The sequence below is a fragment of the Vigna radiata genome, chromosome 6, assembly GCF_000741045.1.
Source record: "Vigna radiata var. radiata cultivar VC1973A chromosome 6, Vradiata_ver6, whole genome shotgun sequence".
NCBI classification, from domain to species: domain Eukaryota; kingdom Viridiplantae; phylum Streptophyta; class Magnoliopsida; order Fabales; family Fabaceae; genus Vigna; species Vigna radiata.
In genome coordinates this window covers 8,409,664-8,437,448 of record NC_028356.1, presented here as the reverse complement: position 1 = coordinate 8,437,448, position 27,785 = coordinate 8,409,664, and the positions used below count along the sequence as shown (strand labels likewise).

Below are 27,785 nucleotides of genomic sequence, written 5' to 3'. Positions count from 1 at the left end.
CTAGTTTTGTTTTGATAATTAATATGTAATGCATTGTAGGATTTTAAAATGTATAAAAATGAATCAAAATCTATCATTGGAAGGAACGAGATAGATGCTTATTTAGATGAACCAGCAGTAGATGATGATGAAGACAATGAAGATTTTGATGTGCTCAAATATTGGAAGACTAATGAGAAAAAATTTGCCATATTGTCTAAAATGGCTCGAGATGTGTTTAGTATTCCCATCACTACAGTGGCATCAGAGTCAGCTTTCAGCAAAGGTGGGCGTGTACTTTCAAAATACAGAAGCTCCATCCTTCCTGAGCATGTGCAAATGTTGATTTGTACTCAAAATTGGCTATATGGATTTGCTGAAAATCCTAGCGGTGAGTGTATGTTATTATTTTTAAAATTACTTTACATTAAATTATTAATTATAGACTAGTTGTTTGATTGTATTTCAATTTCTTGTGATAGATGAAATTGTTGAAGATATTTTTGGTCATGAGAGAATTGATGAGTCTAAAGTTGTAGAAGATGTTGAAAGTCTTCAACATTAATGTTGAAGATATTTTTGGTCATCAGTGATCTGTATTCATTTGGTAAAGACAACGTAAGTTTAAACCTGTTGTTGATTTGTCATGCAGATTTTGAAACCAGCTTTTACAATAATCGTTGATCATGACATGAGATGCCTTTTGTTGTTGATTCGTGGCACACATAGTATCAAAGATACTCTAACAGCTGTTACAGGAAATGTGGTACCATTCCATCACACTGTTGTTCACCAAGGTGGGGTTAGAGATTTGGTTTTAGGTTATGCCCACTGTGGAATGGTTGTTGTTGCTAGATGGATTTCAAAGCTTGCAACTCCTTGTCTCCTTGAAGCACTTGGCCACTACCCTGATTATAAAGTCAAGGTAAAGATATTGATTTTTTTTATAATGTTCCATGCCCTTTGACTAAATAATCCTTCTAACACGGTTCCCTGTTAAACCATAACATCATTTAAATTTTATGAATATCATTCAAACATGCATGGCTAGCAGATTGTACTCATCACGTCATGGTTTTTCTTCCTTGTCTTCATTAATCTTGAATTTACAACAAAAGTTTTTATTAAATAGTTAGTAGATGTTTCTATTGTTTCTTGTATAAGTTTTAAAATTCATATTATGTAGATTGTTGGGCACTCTTTGGGTGGAGGTATTGCAGCAATTCTAACTTATGTGTTGAGAGAGAGAAAGGAACTGTCTGTCGCTGCATGTGTTACATTTGCTCCAGGTCAGTGTATCACGTTGTGTCAATATGATTCTTCAATTTATTTTCAAAGCGAGAGGGCAGTATTCTGGAGCACTTTGGAATTAATACTGGTTCATCATAATTAAATATCTTAATGTCATTAATTTTTTTTAAATAAATTGTTTGTTTGCAGATATTCAGTAAAAAAGTTCATGCTTGTTGTTGATTGCCTTAGTTGCTTTGCTTTATTTTTGAATTTTTTTTTCTGTGTCTTGTTATGCTCGAAAATAGAAAGTTGATGCCATCCTTTTACCATCGATTGTGTCCTTTTTGTTTCTATTTTAAAATGCTTCCTGCTTTGCATGTTTACTTTGTTCTTGATTCATAATAGGTTATATAGTTTTGCAACAAATTATTCTCAATCAGTGTTTATGTTAATGTGGTGGGGGCAACAGGACACAGGACAGGGGGATACTTAGCTTTATTACACTTTTGGTTCAGTTTATTATGGAAAAATACACACTCTTTGTTTAGGATTTAATAGGTTTATTTTATGGTTATGTTGGATCAGTTTTAAGGGGGCGTTGTGAACAGTATATGCGAATTTGTAATTCTATATGAGTTTACTATAAACTTTCTCTGGGTAGCTGATAAAGGGGATGAATTAAGTATGATTTGGCTATATGGTTTTGGAAAGGAAACAAATGGGGTAGTGATCTGGTTATGTTTTTTTCCACTAATTTTACTTAAACTGTACATTTATTTTTCCTTTGTTCTGTAGCTTTTTGGTATCATCCACCTTTCTTGCTTGTGTTTATTCTAGTTGCTGGTTTAGTTTATCTAAATTTAAATGACATTCTCATCATGCACAGGACCAAAGCATCTTTGCCAGGATTTANTGTTTATCTAAAAATCGCAGTGCCAGTTGGAGCAACAGAATGGAAAAGTTGGAGTGAGTTTGGGAATGAGATTGTTGAGAGGGAGAAGATAGCTCCTCTGATAACAATTTGAAAGATGTAATTCATGAAATGATTGAGTGTGTTATTACATTTGTTAAGCTTTAGTGTTTCCTTTGGTGTTGTTGTCTACTGTGTAGTTATTATATTGTTAAGTTTTAGTGTTTCCTTTAGAGGTTATTTACATTTGATTGTTTTAGAAATTTGGTAAAAAGAAAGGCCCACGGGCTGGCCCTAACCCATAGGGCTTTGGGGGTTTCTGGCCCTGTGGGCTTTTCCAATAAAATATTTTTTGGCCCTGTGGGCTTTCTTGGCCCCAACCCACATGGGCTAGGGCCAGGGTCTATCAAGTGGGCCAATTTGACAGCTCTACCTATTATAACGTACAAAAGTATGTACGTCATAGCTCGTTTTTGTACGTCATAAAATATGATTTTTGTACTAGTGTAAACACATTTAGGTAGTCATTTATGAAATTTGTTTTCATTTAAAAGAAGATTCTTTTAGTTCTTGTTATAAAACATAGGTTCTTATTAAAAATTGAGATCTCTATGGTGAATCTTTCTAAATTTATCAATTTGTTAGTTTGTGGTGTTTATTGATTGGTGATTTCGACAAGTGTACCGAATTGTTCAAACAATAGAAAATCGTAAGGCCAAATATAGTTTTCTCAAGAGACTCGTAAAACTATAAAATTATGCAATTAACAACTCAATTAGACTCAAGAACAACACATCAAATTTTCAAACAAGCACAAAGAAGATAAAATTACAAATAATTACAAGGTTGGACTTTGGTAGTGAATTAAGAATGGAGAAAGGTTAGCAAGGTTGGACTAAGGTTAGGTTTCACCACTTTCACTCTTGTGCATAAAAAAATTATCTCCTCTTCATCAATTACTAATGTCAACCATCAAAACTTATCTAGCCCTAATTCCTTAGGTGAAAGAGCCTAGATCTCCTATTAACAATCAACCTCATGATCAATTAATAATAAAACCAGCATTAAGAACTAAGATCTTAAGATAACCAATGAATCATGTTTCGTCCTACAATCCATGCCCACTGGGCCTCTTGTTTCAAATCTAGATCACAAGATACATTCCCACACCCCATGAATCCGTAAATTAAGCCATGAACGTTCCCATTACAGAAAGCATTAAGTTTGGAAACAAGAAACTAGCAATTGAAAGAACATGCATATATATAATCAAACCCTTTAACAAATACACAAGAATTCAATAGTTACATCTATTCATAACAAGATGAATTCAATTCTCAATTTCCATGGAAGAACCTAAAGCTTACAAACATAGATCGAAGAAAAAGGAGACTCAAGGAGGAGAAAAGGATGTTCCCACGTGCCCCAAGCCCTCCATGAGCTCTTGAAGTGAAGTCGTGCCTCCACACCTTCGTCCTTGAACTTTTGGTAGCATTTTGTCTTCTAAAACTCCCCATGAACTTCGTTCATGACACTTTTAATGAGAAATCATTTAGTGCCAAGTCATTGGGCGAGTCACTACAGCTCGCTGGGCGAATGCCCAAAAGTGTGGCTCCCTAGGCAAGCAAAAATCCATTAGCTAGGCGAGTAGCCAAAACTTGTTACTCGTTGGGCGAGCTATTCCACTTGTTGGGCGAGTAACTATTCACTATTCATCTGGCATTGTTCACGCATTGACCAGAACTGTTCACGTGTTAGCTAGCACTGTTTGTTGATAGGTGGAGCTATACCCACCTAAATATCTATGTTTTTTAAGATGAACAAAAGAATATTTTATGGTTTCTTGCACAACAAATGGCATAACAATTGCTTTATATTAATCATGTTTGTGCTTGAGATGTTTGATGTATGTATTCATCATGTGTAAATGAATCATAAGCTTATATAATCTGTTAAATACACTTTATATAAACTGTTAAATTTCTCTAGATATCAATATATGTTTAACAGGGGAAAAACAATTGTGTAGTAATCGATTACATTAGTTGTATAATCGATTAAAACACGTTAAGCCAACATGTGTTTGATAAGTGCAATGATATGTTTGGAATAGAAATTGATTTCAATATTTGCTTAAGTGTTGAACATAACCGATTACATAAGTTTCCTAATCGGTTAAATTGTTTATCTTGTGAAAATCAATTTCATTTAAAGCCTTAACTCTCTATAATAGTCATTTGAATTTGTTGTTGTCTTGTATGAATTACATAATCGATTGCATGCGCTGTTTAATCTGTTAAATCTTAAACAGATGCAAAACTGTTAAAGCAGAAGGAAAAGGTTAATAAATTACATTATTTACGTAATCAATTAAAGTGCGTCAGGATTCAAAATTCCTATAAATAATTGTCTTGCGCACTGTTTCAATACAATCTTATGAACTATCAATTTCATAACTAACATTTTGGTTGAGTATTGATTGCAGTAGTGTCTATGAATAGTCTTGGAAAATCAAATATCACATTTTGGTTAATCATCAAGGTTCTTGCAAGAAAGCTGAGCCGAAAGAGTTCTGATCAATTCTGCACTGCTAGTGTACTATTGTGAAGATCAGCTTCAACATTTCCAATCATAGGATTGTGTTCCTGTTCGATTTAGACAAGAGGAGAGAACAATGGTGTTCTTCATTGAGAGTTGGGATTGCTCTCTGTTTTTGTAAGATTGTGAGGGTGTTCACATCTTGTTGTTGTAAGTGATATTGAGTGGGTAAGGAGAGTGCATTGAGAGGGGATATCTCTGTATTCTTGCTTGTATACTCTATCATTAAAGTGGAATTCCTTCAACTATAAGGTTGTTGAACGAAGACTGGGTGTAGGCTTGGCCGAACCGGTATATATCATTGTGTTGATTTTTCTCTCCTTTCTCTTTTATTGTTGATTCATTATACTTGTTTATTGATTTCAAGAAAACTCAAATATTTTGAAAAGCTTTTGAAAAGAACAATTTTTTAAGCAAAATCCACTACACAATTTCTTCTTTTTGAGTAATGTTCCAGTATGGGGTCGAGTCAATTAATCCCTACACAATTTCCCTATGCGGTCGGTCGTTATTCCTCGCATCCACCTTGAATCTTGTTCTCCTGTTGTCAGTCGTCCTCTCCTTCGTCTTCTTCAGTTCAAATCCGTTAGGGAGGGTACCTGCCAAAGGTCCTCTGATGCTAAAGTCAGTACAATATTCGTTCGGTAATTCACAAGTTGTATTAAATGTGTAATTAATGAACCTGCCTACCTCTTACCTTTGACCTATATTTATAGGGCTGGTCATGGGCCTTGGATTAAGGAAACCTTAATCAGGGCCCAATAACCTCTTAATCTCCTTTTATCTTAATTGCATTTGGTAACCTACCTGGCATGACCGTCTCGTCTGTTGTGGCCACCCAGTCTTCCTAATGTTTGGAAACTGTTCGTACCGGACGGACGAGGTATCCCGATACAAGTAAGATTGGGAGAGAAGGAAGTTACAATTAACATGTTATAATTACTTCAAGTTTTTCTTGCTTGAAGTGAAAGTTCTGAGGCTAAAGTAACCTATTTACTCTGATAGATTTGTGACAGCATTTTTGTAACAGTTATAATTAAAGTAACAAAAAAAAATCATTAATTACTCGTATAATTTGTGATGTCTTTTAGTGAAAAATCTTAGCATCATATAATATAGTTATTATCGACTTGAATCACTAATATCATATAATATAGTTATTATCCTTAGTTTAAATTAGGTTTTATGATTGTGTTCTGCATTCTGCTTCCTTTCCTCATATTGCATCCGCGTGCCTGCTTGCCTCTTTGCATTTCCAAGGAAGATATTCAAAAATTTTCTCTCGACTAGGACACACACTGTAATATACTTCTAAAATCTCTTCCAGTTACCTCTTTTCAGTAGGGTTTTGGGTTTGGGATGAAATCAATTTTTGAGTTTGGTTTTCTTAGGGGTTTAGGTTACTTTGTGTGTTTGGGGGTTTCATAATGCCTGGAATATTTCCTTTGCAGCTGTAAAACTAGAAGAAACAGAGAATCAGTTGGGGGTTTTGTAGAGAAGAAACTCTTCTAGATCTTTTCTTTGGTCGAATTTGGACCACCCCTCAAAGAAATGTTCAATCTTGTTTAGATTTTAGTGGCGGGTTTCGCAATTGAAGCCCTGCAAGTTTAATAGCAGCTAGATTTTAACATGGGTACAATATGAGTCTATTCTGAGTTCAAAAATGGACAGTCTCCGAATTTTTCTGTTTTGTTTTGTTTTGGACTAAAATTTATGTTGATTCAGTACAACTTTGCTCATTTTTCACTATGAAAATTTCATGTCTGGTATTGTAGGTATGTGCTGAAGAAAATTCGCTTGTCCAAACAAGCTGACAAATCCAAAGTGACAGCACAACAAGAGGTTATTTCTTTCAATGCATATATTCAGTGTCTGCCAGCCGATTATTTATTTGGTGGTATTATTTTCTCATATAATTTTACTTTCTATCCAATTGATATGACTTGCTAATTTTTCGTGCAAATTATTAACATTGTTGTTTTTGGTTCTGCCTTTAACTTTTGTTGTTTCTTTTTTGAAATGGTTTTTAATTTGTCCCGTAACCAAAGAATACATAGTAATAATGATAGACCCATTTCTTACTTTCTTTTAATTTTTTAGTCTTCCATGTCGTTCAACTGAAACTAGTTAATTTTTTTTTTCTTTTTATCGACAAATGTTAATTGTTAGTAACTTGTGTTTCTCAATATCTTTTTCTATTTGTCATGATAATTTATGAACATGTCACAGTTGGTTATACTTCGTTTCTGCTATGCATAAACCGGTCATCTGAATGGAAGTAGCATACCTTGTGCACAGAATCAAAAAGCCTAGAAACGTACTAGTAGACTCAAATTAAATTTGGTTTCATTTTATGGAGTGTTGTAGGGCCTCTTCTACTGTTCTAGATGCACCTGATAGCTAAACTAAATTACCCTTATATTGTGGAGTACAAAGATGCTTGGGTGGAGAAGGTAAGATACAATCGTTCTTTCTTTTCCTTTCGTTTTCAGTTTTGAATTTTCAATTGCACTTTCTTATATTGCTAAAAAATAAGTTTGGAGTTCAATAGAATTTATAAGCTTAATTAAATGTTGATGAATCCTTACAAATGTTATTTTTATGTTACGAAGGAGGATTACATATGCATTATAACCGGCTATTGCGAAGGGGTTGACATGTAAGTATGGTTATATCTATTAGCAGCACAAATTGTTTCAAGCATAAATTAAGGATCTGACCTATTCATTATAATACCATGGTTATATCTATTAGCAGCACAAAATGTTTTAAGTATTATTTAGATTTTTTTTACAATTTAATTTGGATTTTTTTTATTTAAAAACTTATAAAATAATTTTTTTTAAATATTTGCGGGTTGAAAACAGGTATCTGCGGATCGAAAAAATCCACAAAATTTTTAAGACGGGTATCCAACGAATAGCGGGTCGAGTTGCAGGTTAGAGTTGTCAAAACGGGTAACCCAGTCCGACCCGGCCCGGCCCACCACGGGTTGGTCATTTAGTGAGCCAACCCAACCCAGCTCATTTATTAGCGAGCCAGAAAAACTTGAACCCGGACCAACCCACCACGGGTTGGTGGGTAAACGGGTTGGTTCACTAACCCATTTAATTACATTTTTTTAAAATAAAAAAAAATACAAACTTTCTGTAATTTAAATTTAAACAAATTTCACTCCCAAAAAATTATGTTAAAGACAATTCAAAATAATAATAAAAAGTACAATATAATCCAAATGTCATCCAAAAACAAACACAAAAAACATACAAATAAGTTTCTTATATTCATCATTTTTTGTTCCTTATTCAACAACATCAACAAAAAATTAATAGTTTAATCTGTAACATAATTTCTCAAATTCAAAGATATCAAAAAGAGTTTGTTCAAATAATATATACTCAAATTGTTTAAATAAAATGAATAAAATCTGATACAAGCATGTCAGAACATGAAAAAAATCATTCAATGTCTTCAAATCCCCCAGAACAAGAAACAAATTCGCAAACCCCTATTTTTGTCATTATAGGGTTTTTGAAAAAAAAAAACAAAAAGAGAAGTTAGAAAACAAAAATGTGGAGAAAAGAGAAGCAAAAAGGAAGAGTGTTTTACCTGCTCCTCCTTGAAGAATTTGAGTGAAGTGAGAGTGAGAGCACCGTCAGATGAGAGCAAGTACCGTGACAGTGATTTGTGAGAGCAGAGATTACTTCTTTGGTATACATAGTGATTGAAAAAAGTATTTTATTTTTTAGGGTTTCATAAATAAAATAATAAATTAAAAAAATAAAATTATGTAGGTGGGTTGGTGGGCCAACCCGGCTCACCACGGGTTCAACCCGCATGAGCCGGGTCTAAATGAGCCGGGTTGAAATCTGACCCGCATATAGGTGGGTTGTATTTTTCAAACCCAATCCGGGCCAAACCCGTGACGGACGGGGTTGGCCCGCGGGTTGTGACCCATTTTGACGGCTCTATTGCAGGTAGACACTATTCGTACCTGACCCGACTTGACCCATTTCCATTCCTATATACTTCAATATTTTTATAACAATTGTTATGATGAACTAGTTAGGAACAATAATTGATTTCATTTTAAGATTCATTAATATTATTTACTAATTATTACTTTTCATAAACTTTAGAATTTTGTCATAGGTGAAAGTTTGTCAGAGAGATTATTGTTGTAAATTCATCACAATTGTTTTAGTCATAATTAAGTTGTTTTGGTATTAATTGGTATTCCATAATTGTTATTTGTCTACTTCCCAAAATTTATACTAACATTACATATAACACTTGACAAGGTTAAATAAAGAAGTTTACTAGTCATTTTATAAAGATGATAAATACATGAGAGAATAATAAAATTTCACATTAAAATACAACAAATGAAACAAGGAGATCAAGGTTCTAATATAGAGCATATTTTCTGTAAAGATAAACTTCACATCTTATTCCACTGTCGCACAATACCTTTAACACACAAGTTATATAAAAAAAAAAAACGAACAACGACAACGGTGAAATATGATATAAAAACCGTAATCACACAATTTATTGTACAAAAACATTTTTTTCGCACATTATAATGACTAAAATTTAATTAAGGTTTGATGAAATAGGAAGAGGATTATGAGAAACGGGAACTAAGACTAGATCTGTTTTCCTTCTTGAGAAGGCTCCCAAGTATTCCTTGTTTCCATGTGGAATTTCCCAATTAAATAGTAAAGTAGATGTGCAAGACAAAGTTCAATGATATTTATCTCAAAAGAAATTCCAGGACACGTTCTCCTTCCAACACCGGGTATATGCAAAATTATCAAACTCGCGAGTTTACATAAATTTGTGAGAGTCGAGTAAACTCGATTCGTAAACTCGTAAGAATTTACTTCAGATGAATACTATATAAATAATATCTTAATTTAAATAAGTCTACAAAATTATATAACTTTAAATAAATAAAATTTATAGATATATAGTTCATAAAAATAAATGTTGTAAAACATAAATACTTGGATTATTGTCATTAATTTTGATGCATTTCATTAAATATATAATAAAAAAAGACCAAACGGCCTTGTTTCTCTTAATTTTTTTCCTTTCAAGCTTGTAGAATCGCTCTGATCTCACAATTAATTCTAGCGAATTTATGCAGAAAAGAGTTTACTTCTGAATTAACTCGGCATGTCACGTAAACTCGTAAGAGTTTAAGAGTTAACTCGAGAGTTTAAGAGTTAACTCGAGAGTTTGAGAAACATGGGTATATGAATTCATGATGGAAGCCTTTATAATCGATTTCACTGTTCATGAATCTCTCGGGATAAAACTTATCTGGATCATTCCAATTATCAGGGTCTCCTGTGTTGCCCATGCATTTACTATCACTTTGGTCCCAGCAGGCATTGTATACCCTTTCACCTCACAAGTTTCTCTACATTCCCTTGGAAGAAGAAGAGGGGTAAGAGGGTACAATCTTCACAGGTACCATGTTTTTTAGCAAGTTCTCTGAAGCGATGATGTGGCAGAGAGCCAACTAAGTGGTGTAAGCTTCCAATGACAGGAAGCTTCCATGGCCCTGGGGGAAGCTTCAATCCTTTCACTGAGGTTTTGGATCTGTTTCTCACTTTTAGAAACTGTGAAACAAAAAGGATGAAACTCGGTAAATATAGAAAAAAAGGGTAAGAATGAGATCAAGTGATCATACATTATGAATTTCTATGGCAACTGAACATTATGAGAGTGAAAGGTTTATATAGAACTTTTGCTCCACACTATAGTATCATCAATAATTTGTTGTTTAAGATATTAAAAATACTTTAGCTTCTATTTGTTTCCTTCATAATTTTGTTTTCCTATTTAAAATATATATCATTACAACTTCCTTTCTTAAACTTTAAGTCAAATATTATCTATTGCAATATATTCAAGTAAAAGAAAATTCTCTCACCAATACTTTTAGGTTTGAAAAATATTCAATAAATAAATTATACTACTTGAAAAAACTAGAAACAAATGATGAAAAACTTAACTTGGATAGAAGGTTGTCTGTTTAGGAAAATGTATAACGAGATAGTTAAATGCAGCAGGAATTTTATGTGGTGATTATTATGAGCAAGAACAAAAACAAGAGAGAAAAAACCAAACTAAAAGGAAATAGAGTGTGAAACTTAATAAATAGATTGAATAGAGAGGATGATACTTTTAAAAAGCATAAACAAATTTAAAACTTGATATCAGAAAAAAAAAAAAAAGACAAAATAAAAGAATAGGTCGAAGGAAAAAAATGGTAGACAAAGAAAGAGCCAAAATGGTAGTGTATTTACTGCTATAGACATTTCACACCAAATTTAAGGTTAAAAGCTTACTCAGTTGGAATTTGACACTGAGGGTATCTTTTTCTTAGAAACTTTGCAAGTGTGATAGATCTCAATTTACTAAATAAATAATAAAACTCATTCTGACTAAGAAGGAAGATAATTAAACGGTATCGTAAACTTCAAAAGATGAAAAAAAACTGAGAGCTCAGATGTGTTAACATTCGTCTGAAAGGTTCAGAGATGTGTGGTAGACCCATCTATCACAGTAAACACAATGTCGTCACAGCTCAACGGAGTGCACCAGCCGGGAATCGAACCCGGGTCTGTACCGTGGCAGGGTACTATTCTACCACTAGACCACTGGTGCTTTTGAATGATAAATTCAAATGAAGCAACTAATTAAATAGTATACAGTGATGATAAAATAGTATCATATCATTTGTTGAAAATTTTCCCAATCTTCACCAAATCTATCTCACTCACACTTATACTAACTTTCTCTCTCCCATAACACCTAAAATCTTTATCATACTTTTTTTTTTCAATTTTCTCAAACTTGGGTTTTTTTTTTCACCTTCATTTCAAGATTTGTTTTTCTTAGTGTAGTCAAAATTGTCATTCTATCCAACCCAACTCGGTCCACTGTGGGACTAGTTTACTTAAGGTTTAAACCTTTTTTTGGTCCCTAAGTTATAAGCGGATGTTCAGTTTAGTCCTCGTTTTTAAAAATGTAAATCTTTGGTCCCTAAGTTATAAAAAAATGTATCAAATGAGTCCTTTTTTGACTTGAAATACTGTTTTTGGTTGTTTCTTAACAACTGCTACATCTTTAGATTGCTCTGATTTGTTTCTTAATAATAATAGCACTTTAGATTGCTCTTTATACTTTGACCATGAACATAAAAAAAGGACTCATTTGATACATTTTTTTATAACTTAGGAATCAAAGGTTTACATTTTTAAAAGCGGGGACTAAACTGAACATCCACTCATAACTTAGGGACCAAAAAGAGGTTTAAACCTTTACTTAATTACAATTTTTTTTAAATAAAAAAATTACAAACTTTTTATAATTCAAATTTAAATAATTTTCACTCCCAAAATGATGTTAAATTCAAGACAATTCAAAATAATAATAAAAAGCACAAAATAATCTTTTTTGGTATACAATCACGGTAAGTGAGGATAGTATTTTTTAGGATTTTATAAGATAATGAATTAATAAAATAAAATTAGGTGGATTGGTGAGCCAACCCGACTTACCACAAATTCAACCTAGATGAGCTGAGTTTAAATGAGTCGGGTTGAAAATTAACCCTATAAAAAATACATTTTTTTCTTAACCTAATTCGACTCGAACCCGTGGTGGGCCTGTTGGCCCGTGAGTTGTAACCCATTTTGATATAGTTTTTGGTTTAATCATTTCGGACATCCCTACTGGATCATGTCAAATAGGTCCTTGTATGGTAAATGGTCTCAATTAGGTCCCTTATTGTGAAAAATTGAATCAATTTAGATCTCGTTGTTAGTTTCATACTAACACCGTTAAAGGAGGTGACACGTGCCACTTCGTGGTTTTTTTGAATTTTTTAATTATTTTTAATTAATTTTAGGCTTAATACCTCCCTTGGTCCTCGTATTTGTGTGAAAATCTCAGTTTGGTCCTCAAGTTTTGAACTGTCTCAATTGGGTCATAATTTTTGTAAAAATGCACACATTTTACCCCAACCGTTAACTGATCTCAAACAACGTTAAGTTTAGCTGACGTGGTATGCTGACGTGTTGGCTTAATCCCTTCTTGGTCCTCGTATTATGTGAAAATCTCAGTTCGGTCCTCAAGTTTTGAACTGTCTCAATTGGGACATAATTTTTGTAAAAATGCACACATTTTACCCCAATCGCTAACTGATCTCACTGTGCCACATGAAACACTGCTTATTTTAAAAAATAATTCATATAATTAAATAATACACGTTAGCATGTACTCTGGCTACCACATCAGCTAAACTTAACGTCGTTTGAGATCAGTTAACGATTAGGGTAAAATGTGTGCATTTTTACAAAAATCATGACCCAATTGAGACAGTTCAAAACTTGAGGACCGAACTGAGATTTTCACACAAATACGAGGACCAAGAAGGGATTAAACCAACACGTCAGCATACCACGTCAGCTAAACTTAACGCCGTTTGAGATCAGTTAACGGTTGGGGTAAAATGTGTGCATTTTTACAAAAATTATGACCCAATTGAGACAGTTCAAAACTTAGGACCGAACTGAAATTTTCACACAAATACGAGAACCAAGGGAGGTATTAAGACTTAATTTTATTTATTTTTATTTTTTAAAATAAAATTAAAAAAGGCCATGTGTCAAACTGATATTGTGCCACGTGGCAATGACAGTGTGACATGCCACTAACAGTGTCACATGTCATTGCATTAGTCTCAATTTTGTCCCTGTATTTTTATTATGTCTCAATTTGATCCTGTATTTTTATTTTGTCTCAATTTAATCTTAATTTTTAAAATTAAACAATTTTGTCCCTCCTCAAATTCAAACAAAATTTAAAATTTATATAAATCTTATATATTTTTATTAAAATTGATATTTTTATTAAATATTTTTAACAAGATGTATTCACACTTAAGGGTGGTGTGATTACATGGAGATCAGCCAGGCAAACTATTATTGCAAGATCAACAATGGAATCTGAGTTTGTTGCTCTTGAGATGGCTGTTAATGAGGCTGAGTGGTTGAAAAACTTTTTAGCGAACATTCCACTAGGAATGAAACCAACCCCATCAGTATCAATACACTGTAATTGCCAATCGGCAATAGCTATAGCTAAAAACAAGAATTACAATGGAAAGAATAAACATATACAATTGAGACACAATTTGGTGAAGCAGCTACTAAAGAGTGGAACTATTTTCATTGATTATGTGAAGTCAGAACGGAATCTAGCGGATCCTCTGACAAAACCCTTGGGAAGACAAATGATATTAGAAACATTGAGGGGAATGAGACTTAAGCCACTTGCAAACAAACAAGTGATTGGAGATCCCATGAATAAGGTTCATATGGGTAAAAACAAGTCACTTGTTAGTTCTAATAACACTAAATTGATTTTAATCAATTATGTCCCTTCCTATGGTGTGTGTGAAAGTGTTAGAGACTGCATTATTGAGAGGCTAAACTTTTTCATTAAAATTCTATGCGGTGAAAGAATTTTAGCTTAAACAAAGTTTTTAATGATTTTCATATCCCTTATGGGTGGTGTATGATTTGCAACATACATTTGATGAAATCACCTATATGAGTGTCAAGTGGGACCGCTTGCATGAGATCTTAGCATGATCTCTAGAGCACTCATGAATATCAGGCACGTGCATGGCCTAGTAAGCGCAACACAGCGATAACAACAAGGATTGTGGGGGTGTATTGTGATTGATAAACCTCTAACACACGTCAAGTGTCTTTGGTTCATATAGCTTGCTATACCAACTACACTGTGTGTTAAGTATCTCAATCTAAGACTGGTTCATATAGCTTGCTATACCAGCTTTGATGCATTACATCCTATGAAACCCAGAATAAAAGTTTTTTTTTTTTATGTTTGAACTATTTGAGTCAAATACTTTCTCTCAACTTCTTTTGCAATATGTGGGGGATTGTTGTAATATTGCAAAAGATACGTTGGTTTTAGAACGTTTCACAACGTTCATATTCTTTTATTAATTGGCAAATGATAATGTTAATATGTCAACGTTCAAAAATGTTAATGTGAATTAATTTTCCAATGTTAAAATCACTAATTGTTTTTAATTTCTTTTATTTCTTTTATTCTTTCCTAGCTCTATAAATAGAGAGCTCTACATCCATTCCAAAACACACCAAATTCATTCTTTCTCATTCTTCTCTTTTATGAGTTTCTTTTATTAGTTCTTTTCCTCTTCTAAAATTATTCTGGGTTATTTTTATACTTTGTTTAGAGTTCTTTGCTAGTTCTGAGATCCTCAGAAATTCTGAGAAGTTCCTGTTGTATTCTGGGGGACTTGCGCAACACACCGCGGATAAGTTCTTAAGGACAGTGACTTTACACGCCTCAGGAAATATTATTTTGTCAGTTTTTTACAACACTCTTAATTTGACTGAACAATATATACAATATATAATGTAAAACCAAGAAGAAGCTGGCCTGTGGTTAGAGTTGGAAGACTACAAAAAGAATACCCAATAGGGTTAGTTATAAATGGCTAGAATATGAAATAATAATTAGAGGTTTTAATCATAAATGATCAAGTGTTAATAAATACTTGGTAGGAAAAACCACGAATAATTATAACTCAAAAAAAACTTGTGTGTACTTCGCATCAATAATCTACCTTGGTTAATAGTTAGAGGTAATTTATGGTATTAAATAAACTAGTATAAAAATATTTAGTTATCCTTTCTCTTATCTTGTTAAAATTGCATGTTATTAAATTGTACTAATTTAAACAAAGAGAAATGTCTCTAAACTTTGTTTGTGAAGATCCTTGTCAAACTATCTAATTAATATAAGTCTATCATCATATTACACACCAAATGATACTCGTAGAAAACTAGTAAAAGTTTTTAAAACACAATTTAACTTTATCTTATTATGCTTTACTCATTTTCTACAAGTTATAATCATGTCTAAATGAGTGTAACAACAACCCTCTTAACCTATGGTTTGGGTTTGAACACCATGGTGACAACTAAGATGTCTTTTTCTAAATGAGTTGTTGGAAAAGTGTAATCTTTTGAGTTGAATTGTATATGAAGGATGAACTTTGCAAGAATTTCAAATGGAAATTCACTTGTAAAAAAATTTATGACACATAAATGAGAAAAAAATTCAATTATGAGATTATTGTCAGGGAAGACAAACAAACTCACACTCACATATGTTTAAACCTATCTTGATTTGGAAAGAAAATATCTCGATTGCTTAATCACATATATGAATAATACTCAACATTTTAAATTAAACATGATAGAAAAACGAGTTTAAATATTTATCTAGTTTTTATTTAGATAATCATTTATGCTTCGATAATTTACTTTCCTTTTATAATTTACTTGACATTTATATAATTATTATTCTATAATCTACTTAAAAAATATTATGTAACTTTAATTATTCCTTTTTTTATATAGAAGGAAAGAAAATAAAACTTCTTTTGATATTTAGTTCATGATTGTTTTATCAGCAAAATAAATTTATAATATCATATTTTTATTGTATTATCTTTATGAGAAAATTAATTGTAGAGTTAAAATATGAGAATATTCATTATTTAAAAAATGAAGATAACATACAAGTTTCATATACTTATAAAATATTGTAAACAAATATATGTATGAATTTATATATCAGGTATGAAAATAGATATACACAAATCCATATCTCACACTGTAAGGTTACAATATCTAACCATAGAATTATAAATATTATTATGTAAACTTTTGAACATTCACACATAAATATAATCTTAAAATAACGAATGAGGATTGAACTGTTAAATTATGATTTATTAAATTAACATATAGTATTAAGTAATGAATGAGTTGTGCTTTAAATATAATAACATCCGTCGATTATTTTTGGTTTGTATTGATAAATATATAAATATAATAATGTACAAGAGTGAAACAAATGTTTTAATATTTATTAAAAACTAAAAACCCATGAATATGAAGTTCTTTTGTATGCTAATAAAAGCATTAATGGGGGATTGATGAGTTTGAAAAATAGAATAAAAAAATTGCTAAGAGAAAACGCCACTGTAGTAATAGCAGTATTGGTATCAACATGACACACGCACAAAGAATGAACGGTCACGATCACTTGTTCTGTGTTTGTAGGGAATCAATGAGTGGCGTTGGATGCATCTGCATGGGGATCCATGATTTCGAAAGAAACCAAACAAGTAGTAACAACCTCGCGTGCATATTATTGCTTTATGGTTTCATTGTTTTCTTCAAACTTCGTTTTTGGTACTGGTTTGCGCGTGTCCCTTCCTGCTCTGCATGTACATTTACACGCACACCTTTTCTCTCTCTCCATTTCCTCTGAGAAAATCTTTCATTTTTTTTGAAACGGTACAGATTAAGATTCCCTTTCCTGCTTCTTACACCTTTCCCAAACACCCAAAATAATAATAAAATAACATGGTAATAATGAATAAACAATGACTTTCTCGCGTTTCGCACGAAGCAAACACACACTTATGAATGTGTATTCGCTCAAGTTTCAAACTTTCATATGTCAGACAGAAGATGGTGCCAACAAACACTGAACTCCAACTGAGAGAACTTGCAACCTTGTACTGTTCATCACTATTCCTCCCACTACACTTCCACATTCTGGTTAGGTTTTGGTTCTGCCTTCTTTCTTTCCTTTGAAACTCAAATGGGTTTTGGCTCTTTCTTTTAGTGGCGTTTTTAATTGTGTTGTGTTGTGAAGTTTGAATACAGCAATGAGGTTTTTTAGGTGTTGAAATGTGACTTGGGAAACATTTAGGCTTTATGTTTGATATTTAAAATTTTTAAATAAACAGATTTTCTTACATTCTTTAATCTGGGATCCTACTTGCCACCACTACCTGGTGTTTGTGCCCGGAATCTTGGCTCTGGCTGAGTTATTAAGTGTTTGCTATGTGGTTAGAAAACCACATTTCATTAAATGCGCTTTGAGTGAGTGTTTTGCTTCTTTTTATCTGGATTTGGTGAAGTGCTTACTTGTTTGTTGAAGCAAGGATCACTGCTGGATCTATTTGTATGAGCTCAAGGTTTGATCTTTTTTACCATGGAATGCTCAGATACTAAGCCAGTGAAACCCAACTCAAATAACATATCAGAAATGGTCTGCAAGTTTGCCAAAGTTTGTAGATTGAAGTCTATTGGGGTGTTTTCCTCTGAAATCCCCAATCTCCCTCACTTGCACAGACCCATTTGCAATGAGACTCCTTTGAGTGAAAACAGTAATGAAGAGAGCAAATGCTATCACCAGAAAGTGCACCCCCACCCCATTGAACTGCCAGCCAAGGAGAAGGCTTGTGCTGGTTTGGAGGTCACGAGGAAGATATTTGATGCTGTTTCAGCTCTGAAATTGGCATACCTTCAGCTTCAGCAGGCGCATATCCCTTATGACCCTCTGAAAATAGTTGCTGCTGATGACCTGGTTGTTGCTGAGCTTGAGAAGATTTGCAAGTTCAAGCGCGAATACACACAGAAACATTGCAAGAAAGCAAGGTTCAATGCCTCTCGTTCTGCTGCCATAATGGCTGAGATTGTGGCCAAGGAAGCACTGTTGGGGAAGCTTAAGTCTCAAAACAGTGCCAAAGATTCTGAGATTGTCCGGTTGCGGCGCCAGCTGCTGGATTTAGAGATAGGGAATAAAAATCTCACAGAGAAGATCAAGCAGATAAGTTTGGAGAAAAGGAGGGCAGGTTTTTTTAGTGTTACTGAGTTTCAGGATATCTTCAAGGCTGCTTCAAAGTCCATTCATGATTTTGCAAAACCAATGATTAGCTTGATGAAAGCTTCGGGTTGGGACCTTGATAGGGCTGCAAGTTCTATTGAGAATGGTGTTGTTTATTCCAAAAGGTGTGACAAGAAGTATGCTTTTGAGTCATACATTGCTCGCAGAATGTTTCATGGTGCTGCTTTAACATCTTATGATGTGAGTGATATTATGAAGTTTGATGACCCTTTTGATGCACTGATGGAGAATCCACATTCACATTTTGCCAAATTTTCTCAAGAAAAATACCTTCTCGTTGTGCATCCCAAAATGGAAGAGTCATTCTTCGGCAATTTGGATCACCGGACGTTTATAATGAGTGGCAAGCACCCTAGAACTGAGTTCTATCAATTGTTTGCTAAGATGGCAAAATGGGTTTGGGTTTTACTTGGATCTGCTCGGTCTATAGATTCTGCAGCAACCCTATTTTCCGTGAACAGAGGAAGTGCGTTCTCCAACTTGTACATGGAATCTGTTGAAGAAGAAAAGGAGAGTGCAATGGTTTCAGATGAAGAAAGAACGACCCACAAAGTTCAATTCATGATCATGCCAGGGTTTAAAATTGGAAAGATGGTGGTGAAGTCCCGAGTTTATGTGTCAAAATGTTCAAGCTAAATGGTGGCCTTTTTAACTGGTAATTCAGCTAACAGAACCACTTAAATTTTGTACTAGAGTTATTTGAATGGTACCTTAGCTAGTCAAGATAACCATGACTACTAGGTAATGCTAGAACCTTAAACCATCAGCTCTGTGTTGTAATCTTTTCTATTAATTAGAGACCTGATATTGCTAGTAGCTACAGTGGTCTTAAATTTCCTTACTGCTCTGTATTTTTCGTTTTAACCTTTCAAATTTCTCTATAAACTGTAAATAGGTGTTCATGTAAAACTGCTTTTCATGAATGCACTTTATTTTATTCGTAACATAGTGACAGTATGCTGTTATTGGTTTATTTAGGATCATAATGTGTTTTCATAGTTAAAATGCCATCATACTAGAGATTCATAATGGCCATACAAGTCTTTTTTACATTTTCATCCTAAAATGCTAATCTTGATTATTGCCAAAAGACAAGAAGCAAGAATTCAGTTTTTTCAAACAAAATCAAGAGTCTGAACTATGTAACACCATAGGTGTTGAGATTTTGGGATAGTCTTATTTCATCAAAACTGAGATAAATAAGTCAAGATGGATCATTTCATAAAAACTACTACACTTATAGATTGCACACATCCAATTTTGTGGGAACACTCAATTGAAAATTAATAAATCAATATCTATTTACTCTCGCACTCTCTCCTTATGCCTTCACTGGGAACTGTTACTGTCCCCAGTGCCAGGAGAAAACAAGTCCTTACAAAGCTCTCCATAAAATCTACTAACCAAATCAATGTAGACAGGACACTTAAGGTTCTTCCAACAATACAAAAGTTCCTCCACATCCATCAAGTCCCTGGTCTTCCCTTCTTCCACAATCATCTCCACCAAATAATTCTCAAAACTCCTGCAGGCATCTTCCACCTCTTGTCTCGAACCTTCTTCACTTTTCTCCACTTCACAAGCCTTTGTACAAGCCGGTGTAAGCGGCGAAGGAAAGAGTGGAGTTTCATGAACATTGGAGGGACTCCTGAGTCCTTGCACTGTGTTTGTGTGCTTAGATTTCTTTGGAGAACGAAACACTGATTGCAACAAAGAAGACATAGTTGTTGGTCTTTTGGGGAAGGCCTTAGGGAATGAGGACTTATGAGCTCGGAACTTGAGAGCTCTTATAAACACAGGCTTCTTGGGTTTAAGTCTGAAGAAGAATAGTAGCCTTTTGCATGGGTTGAGAAGCTTGGATTTAAAGACACCCAATGCTTTCCCTTTCATCTCTAACAAGCAAGAGAGGAGTGTTGTTGAAGAAAGTAGAGTGCTTTAGTGCACTACTACTATAGGATGGTGGCTTTTGTTGCTTGTGATCACTGTTATAGGTGGATGTTATGTTTGTTGGAACCTAAGCTGTTGTTAACTCGGAGAGATTGAGGTTGTGGTGTTGGTTAGAGAGAAAGAGGAGCAGTCTATTGGTGCGTTGAGAGGGTGTGAGGTCTTTAACAAGTTGTGCTTATTGTGTAGTTAGCTGGTGTGTGTGGGGTTCACGTCTTTCAGTGATGTGGCATTGGATAGAAATGGCATAGCAGTAGCATGAATATGTTACCACACAACTTACGCGTTAAGGGAATGAAGCAGTGCTGTCTTTAGCTGTACTATGAACATTCATTTGAGGAAAAATAACATTTTGATGATATTTTGACAACACTTTTTGACAACTTTTTTCACAACATTTTTTGACAACTTTTATGACAACGAGACACGTGTCATAACTTTAGTGGTCTATTTGAATTTATGTTCAAAAAATATTAAAAACGGACCAATTATAAACACGTATGCATTCTCAAAAAATTGTTAAAAAAGTGTTGTTAAAAGATGTTTTTCTTTTATTTATCTTCATGCTCATTCTAATATCTCTCATGTACTTAGTGTTAATTAGTAGGATTCTCCATTGTTCTGACTTCTAGGATAATATAAGCAAACATGGGAAAAATTTTAGATAAAGACAATGTTTTACGTCAAAAGCAAATTTGTAAAGATTTGATTCAAAATGGACAATATCTCATCAGTGTAGAAATTTATGTGTATATTGTATCTCTCTACAAAAATAGTCTTAACAAGATATATTGGTTTGATTGAAAGAAATTCTAAAAAAACTTAAACAAACGCATTCGTGCTTGTAATGATATGCTTGGCTGTTATAGCTAAGGATATTAGGTGATGGATTATTAGAGTTAGTGGAGTTGGTGGGTAAAGGGAATTTCGGCTGTGTCTTCAGTGTTGTCTGTTATTTTATTTTCCTGGCATTTTGTTGATCGATGAACAAAAAGAGACAAGTGAAATAAATTATTATATGTAACGAACGCTACTTTTTAGTAGTTTTGGAAATCATCAAAAGGTTAATTATGCTGAAATCAGGAAGGTTTTACTTCCTGTACCATGTACACTTTAATTTATTTTTATTTTTTTTTAAGAAATGACTCGTTTACTTTGTAAAAGTGATTTTTGGATAACATATTTTGGAAAAGTTTCGAAACAAACTTTTTAAAATAAGACTTTTAGAATAAAATTTCCACAACTCATTAAATAATTTTTGGAAAAAAAAAAACAAAGTAGGATTTTCAGAACAAAATTTTCGGAATGTGTGAAATATACTTCGGAAAACAAATTTCGAAATAAAAGTTTTGGAATGAACTTTTTGAAATGCGTATAATGTTTTTCTGGAACAGTTTTTAGGAATATTCTACATGAAATGTGTTTTGGAAAGAATTTTCTAAAACGCATAAAATACCTTATAGGAAAGTGTTTTTCTCAATTTTCTCTCTTGTACTTCATTTGCAAGTGTTTTTTTCTCTTTTTTTTTAGGGACGATGAAAGCGACAATGCCGGGAGTGGTGAGAATAGCGATAATGGTACTCTAGTTTTTTTTAGTGTGGTGGTGCAGTTATTGTGGGGGTGTTAAATTATAAAATTGGAACCATTTACAATCTTATTGGGCTTGAAATAAACTGTTTAAGGGGTCTGTTATTGGCACTCGGAATTTACAATTTGAATTTTCCCAATGGTTTGTTCTTATTTTCTTTGGACGTTTCATCTGCAATTCCAAGGATTTTATCTTGCATTTCCAATTTCTAGAAATGCCGTCATAATTAATGAGATTATTGTACTTTAAAAAATTTTGACCGAAGGAATTCAATGTGCAATGAATGAACAAATGTTGAATATATACTTCAGTTTCCACTCTCATCCATGTACCTATTTCATTTCAAAGAGATTGAGAGAGATTTGAGAGTGTTTTTGAGAGGTTGTTCGTGTTCGACGCAACTGGAGTGCTAGTGTTGTGTTGGTGGTTGGCATAGAGAGTTTTTTTTTTTTCTTTTTTAATATTCTTGCATCAGGTGTATGAATTTATAATAAAACTCTCATCGGATATTAAAATCCAATTAACAAGTAATCGGATGTTGAAATCCGATCGGTATTAAAATTTGATTTTTTTCTTTATTGGATTTTGATATATAATCGAGTGCGAATTAGATGTCAACATTCGAAGAAGAGCGAATTGAATTTGAAGAAAAAATATATTATGGGATATGAAAATCCAAAAGAGATAAAATTGAATCTTGAAATCGGATTCTCGATGTCAAAAAAAAAAAAAAAGAATAGTCAATCTATTATGTGTGTAAAAAAAACCTCCACTATATTTAGCTTATGCTAAAAATATAATAAAAAAAAATTATGAGTTACATGGGAGTCTATTGGTGCATGAGCAACGAATGACAGGGGTATAAAAAGGAAGAACATGTACGCAAAGTAACCCATGAGCACACCAGTAGCAAAAGCACTCAAGAGGAGAAGCCTAACAGAGGTAGAGGTCGTGGTGGGTTTAGAGGCAATCATGGCAGAGGAAGAGGAAGACAACCATTCAACAAGGCCACCATTAAGTGTTTCAAGTGTCATAGGCTAGAGAATTTCCAATATGAATGCCTTGATTGGGACAATAAAGTTAACTATGCTGAATTTAATGATGAAGAGGAAATTCTCCTAATGGCACACGAGGAGCAACAAATGCAAGAGGATGAACGGTGGTATTTTGATTCTGGTGGTAGCAATCATATGACAGGAAACAAAGCATGGTTTCTGAATTTGGAAGAAGAACATTCCAAGACAGTAAAACTTGGCAATGATACTCATATGACAATGGAAACAAAAGGTAGTATTCGGATGCATGTTAATGACATCGCCTAGGTACTAACTGAAGTATATTATATTCCTGAACTTAAAAATAATTTGCCGAGTACTAGACAACTACAAGAAAAAGGTTTAGCTATTTTAATTTCAGATGGCTCCTGCAAGGTGTTTCATTCTACAAGGGGTTTGATTATGAAAACCCATATGAGTGGGAATATAATGTTCTATTTTACAACATTTATGACTCAAACACAATCATTGTTTCTCCAATCAGAAACCAGTGAAGCTTATTAATGGAATTGTCGTTTTGCCCACCTAAATTACAAAGCATTGAGTATCTTGGCTGAAAAAGAAATGGTAATAGGCCTACCTGCTTTAGTCCATCAGCAGAAAATATGTTCTACATGTTTGGCTGGAAAACAATCCAGAAGTTCGTTTCCAAGTTACAGTACCAGGAGAGCATCTCAACGACTACAACTAGTATATTCATATATATATATATATATATATATATATATATATATATATATATATATATATGTGTGTGTGTGTGTGTGTGTGTGTGTGTGTGGGCTTATCCAACCAGTTTCACACAACAGTAAAAGGTACTTTCTAACATTCATTGATGATTTTACTAGGAAGACTTGGGTATATTTTTTGCATGAAAAATCAGAAGCATTAGCAAAGTTCAAGATGTTCAAGGCACAAGTTGAGAGAGAAGCAAGACTTCCTATACTCTCTTACGTACAAACTGAGGTGGAGAGTTTCTCTCTAATGAGTTTGAAGAATTTTGTCACACGAAAGGCATAGAAGACAATTAACAACACCTTATCATCCTCAGCAAAATGGTGTAATCGAACAAAAGAATAAAGCGATTATGAATGCAGTTCGTTCTATGTTAAATGAGAAGCATGTTCCCAAGGTGATTTGGCCAAAACCTGTCAAATGGTGTGTGCATATTCAAAACAGATGCCCAATAGCTGTTGTAGAGGATGTTACTCTAGAAGAAACCTGGAGCGGTAGGAAACCAGTAGTGAAACATTTCAGAATTTTTGGGTGTGTGGCCCATGCACATATCCCAGACCAGAAAAGAGTGAAGCTGGATGAAAAAAACAGAAAATGTATTTTTCTGGGCATTAGTGATGAGTCTAAAGCTTGGAGATTATGATGATCCAGCCACAAAAACTGTGATCATTAGCAAAGATGTTTTTTTAGGAAAAAGAAAGTTGGAACTGGAGCAGTTTGAAGATAGAAACTCAATAAGAAGAGATAATTTATGAAGTAGTAAATGACAGTGCAACAGAAAAAATAGCATTTGATGTTGATACCAGTGAAAACAGTGAAGAAGGCAGCAGTGCAAACCTGGACAATACCCCAACATGTTCATCTCAAGGAAGGAGTGCACGAGTAAGAAGAGCACTTAGGTGGTTGGTAGACTATGATACAAGTGCAAGTTTGCTAGAAGAAGAAAATTTGGCAGCCATGTTGCTGACTGAAATTGACCCAATGTCATTTGAAGAAGCAGTTAGAAGTACACATTGGAAAAATGCTACGATGAAAGAAATAGAAGCTATAAAGAAGAATCATACATGGGAACTCACATCACTACCAAGAGGAGTTACACAAATTGGAGTTAAATGGTTTTTAAAACTAAATTAAATGCAGAAGGGATGGTAGAAAAACACAAGGCAAGGCTTGTAGCAAAAGGATATGCACAAAGACATGGGATTGACTATACTGAAGTATTTGCTCCTGTTGCTAGAATGGATACCATTAGATTAATTTTGGCAACAGCTGCTCACTTTAGTTGGAAGGTTTTTCAACTTGAAGTCAATAATGCCTTTCTTCATGGAGAGTTAAAAGAAGATGTCTTTGTTCTACAACCAGAAGGTTTTTTTTAAAAAGGGAGAAGAAGAGAAGGTATATCGATTGAAGAAAGCTTTGTATGGCCTTAAACAATCACCCCACGCATGGTACCACAAAATTGAGACCTACTTTGCACAAGAAAAATTCGAGAAATATCCTAATGAACACACTTTGTTCACTCGATCACAAGGAGATAAAATTTTAATTGTTAGTTTATATGTTGATGATTTGATATTCACTGGAAATGATGAAATTATGAGTGAGGAATTTAAGCAATCCATGATGACTCATTTTAACATGTCTGATTTAGGTATAATGAGTCACTTTCTTGGCATTGAGGCCAAACAATATTCTATTGGAATATTTATTTGTCAGAGGAGATATGCATTGGAAATTTTATCACGTTTTGGAATGCAGAACAACAAGGTTGTGAAAAATCCCATAGTGTTAGGAACTCGTCTAACAAAGAAAACAGAGAAACAGAGTGTTTAAGAAACTTTGTTTAAGCAACTAGTTGGAAGTCTGATCTATTTGACTGCCACTAGATTAGATTTAATGTACACAATGAGTTTACTCAGCAGATTCATGACTAATCCCACTACAACACATTGGCTGGCAACAAAACGCATTATGAGGTATATCCAAGGAACAACTAGTCTTGGAATTTGGTACAAGAAGGGAACTAACATTTTAAGACTATTAGCTTTTTCAGATAGTGATTATGCTGAAGACTTTGATGGTAGAAGAAGCACTTATGGGTATGTGTTTATGCTAGGGACAAGGACAATTTCGTGGGCATCCAAGAAGCAAAATGTGGTAGCTTTATCTACAATAGAAGTAGAATATATACCAGTAGCTCTATGTGTTTGTCAGTGTATTTTGCTTAACAGATTGTTAGAACAGATTGTGCTTAAAAATGAGACTGAAGTTGAGATTTTGTGTGATATTAGCTGCACAATACAACTACCCAAACACCCAATATTTCATGGAAAAAGTAAACACATAGATATAAAGTTTCACTTTCTTCGAGACTTGGTGAATGATGGAGTAGTTTGGTAAGCATACTAAATCGTTCAAGTAGTAAAACCGGTAAGACTGCATATCGTTTTCCACGAGACTCGGTTAATACTTTACAGTCGTATAAATATCTAACTAAGACTAAAGAATAATCCCTTTAATGTGAATTTGTGCAGTGAAACTAAACATAATGCATAAATGATAAAGTGAACTTCTTGGGGTCAAAACTCTTGAGAATGAAATGATTTGAGATAATATGGAATGGATATGTTGGAGAATGATTTCAACTATTACACTCCTATGCAAATGCACAATCACTTCTTCTTCAATTAATTGCTCTTGTCAACTTGCTAAGTTACTTAAACCCAATCCCTTGGTGAGAAAGCCTAGATTTACTTATTAAATCTCAATCCTTTAGCAACCTAACAAGTTCATCCCCATTAAGAAAAGAAGTTTAAGACAACCAAAGGTCCTAGCTCTATCCCTAGACACTATTTCCTTTAGGTGTTTAGTCCAGTTCAAGGTTCACACAACATTTCCCAATATTAAGAAAACCCTAACATCATGTTATGGTTGATCAAGTCATAACAAGCTTTAAGCAAAGAACATAAACACTAGAAAGTAATGAAAGAAGCATATTTTCATTGAAACCAAGTGCATTTACAAGTGAGTTTTATAGTTTACATCATTCCCCAACAGAAACGAACTTAGCTCTCCATAGTCATGGAGAAATTGAGCTTACAATGGAAGAAAATGGAGTAGATAGAGACCTAAGGAGGAAGAATGAAGAGTTCTCACAGCCCAAAACCAGCTCCTAAAGGCCCAAAAAATGTGTTTCTGAGCTTCGGCTGGTAAGAAGATGGCACCCTCGTTGAATGTGAGCCTTTTATAGGTCTAGGGTGCCATGTCAGCAAAAAGTCGCGCTCAGCCCCCTTTCCTGGGGCGCCCGGACGCCATAATTAAGCACCAACAGTGAATCAAGGGGCGCCCAAGCGCCAGATTTTGGGAAAAACAGTGAACTAAAGGGCGCCCAGGAGTGGAGATTTAGCTGCAACAGCGAGTTGAAGGGCGCCCAGGCACCATTTTTGCAAAGACACATCTTCAAAACTTCCTTTTTTAGCTATTTCTTGGCTCCCCACTCTTGATAGTTTGGATTTCCTTCCAAAGCACACAGTTCTTACAAAATTTGAGGAATTAGTGATGAAACTAGATGTGTGTGTAACCTAAGCTGAAGTTATTTACAAAGTTAGATTAAAGAGAGGATTAAGCATGTTTCAAACTTCAAGAGAGTTGATTTGGTAAGAAAATTGCACCATATATAATGGTAAGAATTACCGTTATCAAGTAGTCAAGCTAAGCTTTTGCAGCTCTCAAGATCAGTTAGCAGACATTATGACGAAACCCCTAAAGTTGGACTAGTTTGAGAGGCTTCGTAATTTGATTGGAATAACTAGTGTAGATGCATTAGTTTAAGAAAGGAATTATCCGGTTTTTTAAAGGATTTTTTTTATCTGTTTATTTGTTATGTTTTTAGTTG

General features: G+C 33.8%; 3 protein-coding genes and 1 non-coding gene across 4 annotated transcripts; 2 read left to right on the top strand and 2 right to left on the bottom strand.

Annotated features, from left to right (window-relative positions):
• The first annotated feature begins 587 nt into the window (after window positions 1-587).
• LOC111241855 (sn1-specific diacylglycerol lipase beta-like) lies at window positions 588-2,237 on the top strand. The gene is made up of 3 exons (XM_022782180.1): window positions 588-904; window positions 1,166-1,274; window positions 2,008-2,237. The coding sequence occupies exons 1-3, from the start codon at window positions 626-628 to the stop codon at window positions 2,235-2,237; spliced, it is 618 nt and encodes a 205-aa protein (XP_022637901.1). The 5' UTR covers window positions 588-625.
• A 9,093-nt stretch (window positions 2,238-11,330) lies between these two features.
• On the bottom strand, window positions 11,331-11,401 carry TRNAG-GCC. The gene has a single exon. It is a non-coding gene; the product is annotated as a tRNA-Gly (tRNA).
• A 5,657-nt stretch (window positions 11,402-17,058) lies between these two features.
• LOC106764203 (protein GRAVITROPIC IN THE LIGHT 1) lies at window positions 17,059-19,477 on the top strand. Its single transcript, XM_022782041.1, has 2 exons — window positions 17,059-17,433; window positions 17,886-19,477. The coding sequence occupies exon 2, from the start codon at window positions 17,927-17,929 to the stop codon at window positions 19,202-19,204; it is 1,278 nt and encodes a 425-aa protein (XP_022637762.1). The 5' UTR covers window positions 17,059-17,433; window positions 17,886-17,926; the 3' UTR covers window positions 19,205-19,477.
• Window positions 19,478-19,711: 234 nt separating this feature from the next.
• LOC106764441 (transcription repressor OFP17-like) lies at window positions 19,712-20,845 on the bottom strand. Its single transcript, XM_014648725.2, has one exon. It carries the CDS (start codon window positions 20,456-20,458, stop codon window positions 19,898-19,900), a length of 561 nt encoding a protein of 186 aa, XP_014504211.1. The 5' UTR covers window positions 20,459-20,845; the 3' UTR covers window positions 19,712-19,897.
• Window positions 20,846-27,785: the final 6,940 nt, after the last annotated feature.

What these genes read in the sequence shown, in the direction of transcription:
- LOC106764441 (XM_014648725.2), bottom strand. Translation starts at nt 20,458, where the DNA reads ATGAAAGGGAAAGCATTGGGTGTCTTTAAATCCAAGCTTCTCAACCCA.
- LOC106764203 (XM_022782041.1), top strand. Translation starts at nt 17,927, where the DNA reads ATGGTCTGCAAGTTTGCCAAAGTTTGTAGATTGAAGTCTATTGGGGTG.